At 63.0% G+C, this 10,198-nt stretch overlaps 1 protein-coding gene across 1 annotated transcript in view; it reads left to right on the top strand.

The window, feature by feature from the left end:
• The first annotated feature begins 4,587 nt into the window (after positions 1 to 4,587).
• Positions 4,588 to 10,198, top strand: part of CERK (ceramide kinase) — a 41,733-nt gene continuing 36,122 nt past the window's right edge. The window contains exon 1 of the mRNA XM_051828131.2: positions 4,588 to 4,846. Coding sequence (XP_051684091.1) covers positions 4,705 to 4,846 — 142 coding nt within the window. The 5' untranslated portion in view covers positions 4,588 to 4,704. The remainder of the gene's footprint in view (positions 4,847 to 10,198) is intronic.

Raw genomic sequence — 10,198 nt, 5'->3', positions numbered from 1 at the left:
GCTCTCCGCGGCTCCTGTCCGGCGCAGTTTCTGGTAGTGAGGCTGTAAACTTCCCTAAGCCTGGATCATGTGCTCCTGTGCCTGCCAAGGTCGCATTGTCACCTCCACCCAAGGAACGGCGGGTGAGGCCCTGCTGGCTCCTCCCACTCAGCGCTCCAGGGCCCCTGGGGACCTGAGGGTGTTGGAGGAAGGGTTCATGGGGTCTTGCTCAGGTTTATCTCGTCTGGTTGTTGGAAGAGTTCATGAATGTCTCCACGTGGTTCTCCAGGTGCTGGTGTGGACACAGAAAGTGTGTCCACTCCCAGCTCCAGGAAGGGACTGTCCCTCAGGGCCTCAGGCTCCTCACCTGCAAAGTGGGACAATTCGCTTAATCCCCAAGGAAAGCTGCGAACTGAGTCCCTCCAAGAGGGACAAGGAGGAGGGCAGCAACTGCAGACAGGCCATCGTGGTCAGCCCGTGGGGCAATGGGGGTGCGTAGCAGCTGCAGGCAGGCCATCGTGGTCAGCCCCTGGGGCACTGGGCTGGCGTGGTCAGCCCCCGGGACACTGGGTGGGGGGGCTCTGTTTTCTGGCCGAGTGAAACACTTTCTTCTAGAGCTTCAGTTTTTTTTTTCCTTTAAGATTTTATTTATTTATGTATTTGAGAGGCAGAGTTACAGAGAGAGGGAGAGACAGTGAGGTCTTCCATCCGATGGTTCACTCCCCAAATGGCCGCAATAGCCAGAGCTGGGCCAATCCAAAGCCAGGAGCCAGGAGCTTCTCCCGGGTCTCCCACGAGGTGCAGGGGCCCAAGGACTTGGGCCACTTCCACTGCTTTCCCAGGCCATAGCAGAGAGCTGGATCGGGAGAGGAGCAGTGTCTTCCCACACCAGGATGGCCCTGTGTGCACTCGAGGACAGAGCAGAGTGGCCTGCTAGGTGCCCAGGAAGCAGTCCCCACTGGGGTGCAGCTGGGGCTCAGCCATCTTCTGATCTCCCCTTCCAGACTTTCCTGCAGTGGTGCAGCCCCTCAGCCTGAGCAGGCAGCCTGGAGGGCCGCTCGTGTAACAGCCTTTCTGTCCAACTGGGGCAGCTCACTTTCATCCCGTGGGTCTGGGGTAGATGATACCCATTTCCAGTGGTGACTGTCGGGGTCACACGGACAAGGTGGGATGTTTGCTTTGTCAATTATCAGCTCATTCTCCATTTCAGGCCCAGGACATTTCTTCCAGACAGTCGGCCTTGACAGGCAGGAGCTTAGAAGGCTAGAAGTTTCCTGCTGCAGGTAGGGGCAGAGGGCAGAGGGCAGAGGGCAGAGGTAGCATTCCTGGCAGCCAGCGTGCAGCTGGTGCTACACCCTGACTCCTCCCCCCGAGCAGTATTCTAGTTTTTGTCACCCTCAGGCAGGTAGGATTGTCACAGCAAATGAGGCCAGGGATCCCAGGAAGAGAAGGAAAGAGTAGGTCAGAGGCTATGGAGAGTATTCTAGAAGCTGTTGGTGCCAGGTCCCTGCTGGCAACCAGGGCTCTGTGGGCAGGTGAGGCTGAGGGGTCTCTGGCCTGGATGGTCCAGGGAGTGGGCCACTCAGGGATGCTGGGTAGCGTGGATGGGCCTAGATGGACCTGACAGCCCAGCACCCATGTGTGAGAGGACCTGGATGCCCGGGGGGCTGGTGCTGGCCTTGCAGGCCCCAGGTGGCAGCAGCCCCAGCCTGGAGACTGAACACACAGCAGGTGCAGGTGCCAGGGCAGAGCCTGCCCCATCTGTGCCCAAGCTGTCGGGGCTGAGCCATGCAGCTGGCTCACCTGGTGGCTCTGGACACAGGCAGCTCTGGTAGGAATGGAGCCAGCTGTGCCCAGGCCTTGCCTGCCACAGGCTGGGCCATCAGTGGTATAGTGGACAGGGACATGGCTGGACACGCCACGGGGTGAACTGCCAGAGGACTGTGGCGTGAAGAGACATGAGTTGAAGGAGTGTGATTTTGGCCAGGACCCAGCATGGGAGAGGACCTGCCCGGGATGAGGTGAGTGAGTCACATGGCTGGGCAGTCACTGGGGAGCCGGAGCGCGTCCTAACACGGGGCCCAGGATCCGGCTGCTCTGCCAGACGCCTTCACAGGTGCCTCCCAGCAGGTCCTCCTGGGCTCTCGCACACCGCAGGGGCCTGGCAGGGGCTCTGGGCGACACTGCTTCCTTCCTCCTACTCCCCCAGTGCTGTATCAGTCCTGGCACCACAGCCCCTACGTAAGGCCCGAGCCACATCCAGCTCACCTGCAGGAAATGCATCCTTTGAAAATGTGGCCTTTGGGGCTGGCGCTATGGCGCAACGGCTTAAAGCCCTGGCCTGAAGCACCAGCATCCCATAAGGGCTCTGGGTTCAGATTCGGCTGCTCCTCTCCCAATCCAGCTCTCTGCTATGGCCTGGGAAAGCAGTAGAAGACGGCCCAAGTCCTTGGGCCTCTGCACTCCTGTGGGAGACCAGGAAGAAGCTCCTGGTTCCTGGCTTAGGATCAGCACAGCTCTGGCCATCTGGGAGTGAACCAGCGGATGGAAGACCTCTCTGTCTCTCTCTCTGTAACTCAGTCTTTCAAATAAATAGACTAAATCTTAAAAAAAAAATGTGGCCTTTGGTGGTGTGGCATAGGAGGTTAAACCACCGCCTGTGGTATCGCCATCCCATGTAGGCGCTGGTTTGAGTCCTGGCTGCTCCACCTCTGATCCAGCTCCCTGCTAATGAGCCTGAGAAAGCAGCAGGGGATGGCCCAAGTCCCTGGGCCCCTGCACCCATGAGGGAGACATGGTTGACAAAGCTTCTGGCTCCTGGCCCAGTCCTGGCCATTGCAGCCATCTGTGGAGTGAACCAGCAGATGGAAGGTTCTCCCTCTGTAACTTTGCCTTTCAAATAAAATAAATCTTTTCCTTATGGCAGTGGCACCATCAGCACCTGCCTCGCGCGGGCCTGCAGCTCTCAAGGATGCTTCCTGTCCACATTTCCCCAGGCTCGGGAGGCAGGAGGCAGGCGCGGTCACTGCTGTCCACCTCCTGCTGGGAGATCAGGTCTGGCTTGCCCAGGGGTGTGGCAGGGACTCTGGTTGGGCCCTGTGGAGGCTGCAGGGCTGTTTGGCTCTCCAGGCACCTCAGGTGATGGGGGCTGGGTTCCCAGGGAGGAGTGACTCACGGCTGTCCCCACCCTGTAGACGGTCCCAGGAAGCTGGCAGGCTAAGGCCTGGAAGTGTAGCCACCTGGTACCAGGCACAGCAGTAGGGCCACGTGGACGCAGAGGGCCCCACCTCCAGGGCTGGGCAGGCAGCTCTCAGGCCAATCCTGAAGCCAGACCTGGTGTGTGTGTGTCTCTGCTCCATCCTGCTGGAGCCCCGTTCTCCCAGGCAAGTGACTTCTCTCCCAGGCCCACGTCCTGTGCTGATGTCCACCTCACCCTGCAGCCAAGTGCGCCCCACCTGCAGGGCTGCTTCCTGCACAGGGGACAGCAGTGTCCTCGGGGGCTTACACAGAGGGGGACACACAGGCTCCGAGAGTAAGGCTGGGGTCTCACTGTTGGGGGGGTTTCCTTAGCTGGGTAACCCAGGGGCCTCTCCGAGGGTCCCCCAACTCTGGTAGCAGAGCCCTGGGTCCTCGGACCTGCCCATGCGTGGGCTCAGCTCTGACACTGCCCCTCTGGCCACTGTCGCCCTGTTGGTGCAGGTCAAGCTCTCCCAGGCCCCCAGAAAGACCCCTGGCTTCAGGTCCCTTCCGCCTGCACTTGCCAATCTGCTGGAGCCATGACGCCCACGGGGAGGGCGTGGCCTCTGCCAAGCCCTGCTTCAGCCACCGTCAGCGCCTAAGACGGGCCCCAGGAGCTGACCCCCACTGGGCCTTCTACGGACTCCCGGACCTCTTAGGGGATGCAGCCTGCCGCCCAGAGAGCACCCCTGGGCACTCCGACCAATCTCCATCGCCCCCTCCCCCGTCTTGCTCCAGGCCCCTCTTCCCTCCCTCTGTCTCCCCCTCCCGGCCCCCTCCTCCATCCCTAACCAGGTCCCCCACCTTCCCCCCTCCCCCTCCCCTCCCTCAGCCTCCCCCGGCCCCCTCCCGGCCCGGCCCCCTCCCCCTCCCGTTCCCTCCCCCTCCCTTCCCTCAGCCTCCCCCGGCCCAGCCCCCTCCTCCTTCTAGGGAAGGACCAGGTCCCCCACCTTCCCCTCCTGCCCCTTGCTCAGCCTACCCCAGCCTCCCCTGGCCCGGCCCCTCCCCCCTCCCTCCCCCTGCCTTGCCCCTCCCCCAGCCTCCCCTGGCCCGGCCCCCTCCTCCTCCCCTCCCGCCCCCTCCCCCGCCCCTTCCTCAGTCTCCCCGGGCCCGGCCCCCTCCTCCATCCCTAACCAGGTCCCCCACCTTCCCCTCCTGCCCCTTGCTCAGCCTCCCCAACCCGGCCCCTCCAGTTCTCTCAGCCTCCTTCTCTAAGTCCCTCCTCCGACCCCGGGACCCTCGGTCCCCGCCCACTCCGTGCTCCCCGCCTCCTCCCGGGTTCCCCCCGCGGCCCCCTCCCCTCTCCCCGCCCCCCGCCCGCGCCCGCGCCCGCGTGCTGCGTGCCCGTGACGCAGCGCCGCCTCCCGCCCCCCGCTCCCGCCTCCCGCTCCCGCGCCGCGGCCGGGCGACTGCAGGGGCCGCTAACGGTCCCGCGCCCCTCGGCGTCCGCGCGCCCCCCGCCCGGCGGACGCGGCGGCGCCGGCGGCGATGGGGGCGATGGGGGCGGCGGAGCCGCTGCGCTCGGTGCTGTGGGTGAAGCGGCAGCGCTGCGCCGTCAGCCTGGAGCCCGGGCGAGCGCTGCTGCGCTGGTGGCGGAGCCCGGGGCCCGGCGCCGGCGCCCCCGGCGCGGGTGAGTGAAGCGGCCGCCCGGGCTCGGCCTGCGCCGCGGGAGCGCGCTGGGCCTGGACCGGGGAGGCGGGGGGCAGCCCGGGGAGTGGGAAGAGGCCGGAGTCGGGGCTTGGGGAGGCGGGGCGCGGCCGGGGCGAGGAAGAGGCCCGCAGGGAAGCGCCAGGGCCGGGCAGGAGCCGAAGGACCCGGGGCCGAGGCCAGTGGTGCGGGCTTGGGTCTGGGGCCCCACCTGGACAAGGCTGACGGGATGGCTCCCGGGGGTGGCCGGCGCCTCCCCCCATCCATTTCTGTTCCGCTCCAGGACTGGTGCTTTCCGAGGTGTCTTGGAAGTTTAGGGGCTCCTGGGATGTGGTGGCGTGGGCTGCTTGCTGCGGGAAGGGGCGTGATTTGGGGGCTGCGGAGTGGCCGCAGGAACCTGAAGTGCGGTTGATACAGCCCCCGCAGACGCACCCCTCCCTGGAAGGCCCCGAGCAGGGCTGGGCTGCGACCAGGGTGCCCATGTGGCTGTCCTGAGGCCCTGGAGCAGGGCTGTGTGGTGGCCCTAGCTTAGGAAGGAGGTGTCACTCATCCTGGGAGGTGGGAGGGGTGTTCATGCTGACCCAGGGTGGGTTCCGGCTCACTGCCTTGTTTGCAAGTTTTTATGAAGTGCCCGGTGGGGATGGTTCGGGCGATGTCCCTGACAGAGTCCCCTCTGAGAGAGGGAGTGGAGGACTGGGGGGGGGGGTATGTCTGATGTGCAGGCAGGTCCCTGTGGGAGCTGGGAGCAGTCCTCAGGCACACGCTGGGGTCTGACCAGAGACCTGGAGAGAGGCTGGACGCTGTGCCCATCAGCAGGAGGCTGTGTGGCGGTGGGGTGGGGGATGGGACCCAGGTCCCCCTTAGCTTTGCGGGGAGGTGGGGCCCATCCTTCTGCTGTGACTGGCATGAGAGCCCGTGGAGGGTTTCCTGAAGCTTGGTTGTTTTGAAGGACTCCTGTGGCCTCCGCGAGGAGGACGGAGTCCAGATGACTGCTGGTGGGCACTGGGCATTGTCCACTGGGGCCGGTGCCCTGTGCGGGGAGGGGGTCGTACTTGGTGGTGGAGATGAGGTTCTGTGGTGAGTCTGGGGTGCCTTGTGATCTTATAGGCAGGAGGGTTCCACGTGGTGCTTTCTGACGCTCAGCTGGGAGGCTTTTCGGGTGGGGTGAGCTTGGGGGCCCAACCCCGCGGTTTCTGGACCGAAGGTCACCTTAGCCTTGTGTTCAGGAGGCCTCCTGGGGCCCAGCCAGATCTTTTCCTGGCGTCCCCTTTGGGAGAAACGTCATGCCTCAGACATCAGCCTCGGGCCTCCTGGTGCCAGGTCCCCAGCAGGCTTCTCCTTGCCCCATCCTGGCCCCCCGGGGGTTGGAGCCCCGCTCCCCGCACATCCAAGGCTCGAGAGTGACACGACACGGTGTCCTGGAACACTTCCCCGAGCTGGGCACCCGCTCCTGTCCTGCGTTGTCCTCTCCCCTGCTGGGTTCCCGAGGGTGGACTGAGCTCCGGGGCGTTTGCATCACAGGTGCAGCCGGGCTTGGAGGCTTAGTGGGCCCGACCGCAGCTGCTGTGCGTGTAACCCTGGGGCAGCGCGGCCAGGTGGATGCCCTGCCTCGCGGGATGTCCGGCAGGGAGGTCACGTGGTGCCTGCTGTCAGCGCCGGCACCCTTGGCCAGCTACTATTAGGGTTTCCGGTCACCGAGCGCGCGGGTGTGGAGTGGCGGCGGCATCCAGTCTGCTTGTTTTTGCTGGAAGCCGGCGGCTTCCTGGCTGCTGTGCTGTCTGTTGGAACGGTCATTGTTCCACTCTTCCGAAGGGGAGGCGCCCTGGTCTAGTTTGTCCAGAGCCACAGGCCCGGGGAGCCCGGAGATAGACGGGGCCCTCCTGGCGAGTCGGGCTGCTGCGGGGCTGGGGCTGCGAGTGGGCTTCCCTCAGGAGGCACAGGTGTGGGACCCTGTGAGCAGCACCTCTCTCTGTGTTTTCCTCCTGGTATTTCAGCCCTAGAAGGAAGGGGCCCGGGGTGGATCATTTTGTGGTTCGAGGTCAGTAGGGTCAGTTGGGTGGAATATGAGCCAGCTCACAGGACGGTTACCTTGGGAGCAGGTGCATTCCCAGCCCCCGCTGCTCTCCAGGTGTGTCTGGACACACCTGGATTGACTGGGCCCGGGCAGTGGGAGGGGGAGGATTGTGCAAACACAGGCTCCCTGAGGACTGGCTGAGGAGGCAGAGGGCAGCCCTGGGACTTGAGGGGGCAGGCGGGACTGGCCAGGGCCAGCTGCTTACTCCATCTGCTAGCACTCCTTCATTGTCTCCTCTTTGCAGACACGAGACCTGGAAGCTTTGAGTTGGCAGCGCCCCCCCCCCTCCTGGGGGGGGGGTGCCTGTGACGCACAGCAGGGAGCTGGCTTTGCAGCCAGGCCCATAATTTTCCTTGTGGGTCACCATGCTGGGGAAGTGTTAAGTGCCCAGAGGCCCAGACAAGCACCAGATATGGGGGGAGGGGGTGTCTGCGCCTGGGGAGGCCGCTGCTCCCAGGCCGCGGGCGGGCGGGCAGAAGTGGGGCAGGCCGACTAAGGAAACCCAGGGAGGCGTCTGCAAGTGGGTCACAGCACTCGCGCTTGAACCGGCTGAAGATGCTCTCTGGGCTGACTTTCTCCTTCAGAGTTGGGGGTCTGGGGCTGGGAGGAGTGCGCGTGTGTGTGTATGTGTGTGGTTGAGGGGTTCCAGGAGGGGTGTGGGACCACTGTGGCTCCCCTGTCCTGGAGGACCCCCTTCCTCCGCCAGCCCCCACCTGGGATGCACCAGCACTTCCTACAAGGGGCCCAGCAAAGCCGCAGGAACTTTAACACTTTTTTTTTTCTACTTTCAAAAGTAACTGGTGTTGACTTAATGAAATCTCCAGGTGGGCACACAGGGAGAAAAAGTCAGCTCAGTGGTTCACTTAAGAAACGAGCCCTACTGGGTCCTTGTGGTTCTGGACCTACACACGGAAGAAAAGCGGGGAAATGCGGTGCGGAATGTTCTCCACACTGCTCTTTCCCCGTAGACGTCATTTTAAGAGGTCGATTTTGTAGGGGTCTGCTTTGCCATCCCGAGAAGGCAGCTCAGGGAATTTTGCTGATTGTGTGCACCTGTGTCAGCAGCGCGGGCCGGAGAACCTCCCCACCAGCAGCCGGTGCCTGCTCTGCCTTCTGGCCGGCGGGCGGGCCAGTCTGGCTCTGCACCTGCCGCTCGTCTGTGCTGACTGCTCATGTCCTTGGTTTTAAAGATTCATCACGTATCCGTGGCTCGTTGTTTGAGAGAGCGAGCAGCGTTGCATTGTGTGAGTTTACAGCTGACCTGCTGATGCGCCCCTGGAGTGCTTCCAGTTTGGGGCAGTGCGGACAAGAACACCACGGTCCCTTGGATGCACGTTTGAGAGCGGGAGGCTGGGTCAGGGGACAGCGTGCGTCCGAAGATGTGCGCGGTACTGGTTGTTCAGTGTTCTGTTGTACACACATTACTGATGCCTGTTTGTTGATGAATGGTAGAAAGGGCCTCATAATTAGTTGCAGTGGATGCAAGCCTTTCATGTGAAAATAAAATCTGATGAGACTGTACAGGGAAACTCACAGCTGTGGATGGGCAAAGACCTTCCTGGCCTAGGGTGGAGTTTAGAAAGAATATGTAGAAGGGTAGATTATTTGACAAGATAAAAATTTAGGCCGGCGCCGCGGCTCACTAGGCTCACCCGGCGCCGGCACACCGGGTTCTAGTCCCGGTCGGGGCGCCGGATTCTGTCCCGGTTGCCCCTCTTCCAGGCCAGCTCTCTGCTGTGGCCAGGGAGTGCAGTGGAGGATGGCCCAGGTGCTTGGGCCCTGCACCCCATGGGAGACCAGGAAAAGCACCTGGCTCCTGGCTCCTGCCATCGGATCAGTGCGGTGCGCCGGCCACAGCGCGCCGGCCGCGGCGGCCATTGGAGGGTGAACCAACGGCAAAGGAAGACCTTTCTCTCTGTCTCTCTCTCTCTCACTGTCCACTCTGCCTGTCAAAAAAAAAAATTTAAAAATTTTATTTTGCTAAAAGACTATACATTCAGAAGGTGATGGGGAGGGCTGGATGTTTGGCTTGCCTGCATCCCACGCTGGAGCGCCTGGGTTGATGCCCGGTTCCCGTGCCTGGCTCCAGCCTTGCAGGCCCCCGGAGGCCGCAGTGACGGCTCAGGCTCTCAGCCGTGACCCGGCCCAGCCCTGGCCCTTGCAGGCATTTGAGGACTGAAGCAGCAGATGGCAGTTCTCTTTTCCTCTGGGATTAAAAAGAACAATGATAGCAATGATATTTGCTGCAAACACAATAACCAAAGGGTTACACTTGTGTGACAACGTGAACATTGATAGGAGGGCTGCAGACGCTCGTGGGAGACGTGACAGCCACGTGCACCGTCTGTTGCTGACGGGAGGAAACAGCTCAGCGGGGGTGATGAGCACCCCGCCCCTGCCAGTCAGGGCTGGGGCAGTCGCGGCGCCTCGGGGAGTCCCCTGGCCCACAGCCCGAGTGGGTGATTCTGAAAGGCAACAGGTGGATCGTCTGACACTCAGGACTGCGCGGCGCCCCAGGGAGTGAGGCGTCTTGGTACTTTGGAGGATGTGTTTTCTGTTAAGACGCTGCCAGTATTTTTTACTTTCTGCTCCCCCACCCAGTGTAGATTCTTGCATGGCAGAACTTTCTGGAGCGCGCGGTTGCTCTCTGCCTGTCGCGTTGGTTACTTGGTGACCAAGGAGCTGGCCCCAGGAGAAGCAGGGTTCAGCTGGCTGTCTCGTCCTGACCTTGCCATCTCGGGGGACCTGTCCTGACACTTGGTCGTCTGTGTTGATTTCCCTCGAGCGTTGGCTCCACATTTCTAACTGGAGACACTCTCTGGGCTCTGCACAGCTCACGCCCTCCCCCCGGCCAGCTGCCGTGTCCTGGATGGCCCAGCTGCTTCCGACCTCGTGCCCCGCGACTCTCCTGGCAGCTGGACGTGGCTCTCTTTTTGCCACTGCCCTGCCCCAGTCCTCCCCTCCACCCGTCCTCTCACTGGTCAGTCTCCTGAGATCTAGCACACCTCTGAATGTTGACCCCTTGGTGGTCAGGGCCCAGGTGTGGGGCGCACGTCCAGGTGGAGACCTGCCTCTGAGCTCCTGTCCGTGCTGAAGCCCCACACCACGGCAGTGCAGCTTTGCCCCGCGCTGGGCTGCTGCTTGCTGGCTGGCCGGGCTCCCCACGGTCTGGCGCTGACCTTCCCCGTGCCCTTGGCCCACCTGTGCTGCTGCTGATGTGCCTCTGCGCACCTATGCCTTCCACCTGCTCACCGTGGCCCC

The sequence above is a fragment of the Oryctolagus cuniculus genome, chromosome 11 (genome assembly GCF_964237555.1).
Source record: "Oryctolagus cuniculus chromosome 11, mOryCun1.1, whole genome shotgun sequence".
Taxonomy (NCBI): Eukaryota; Metazoa; Chordata; class Mammalia; order Lagomorpha; family Leporidae; genus Oryctolagus; species Oryctolagus cuniculus.
This window is presented reverse-complemented; position numbering and strand designations above follow the sequence as displayed.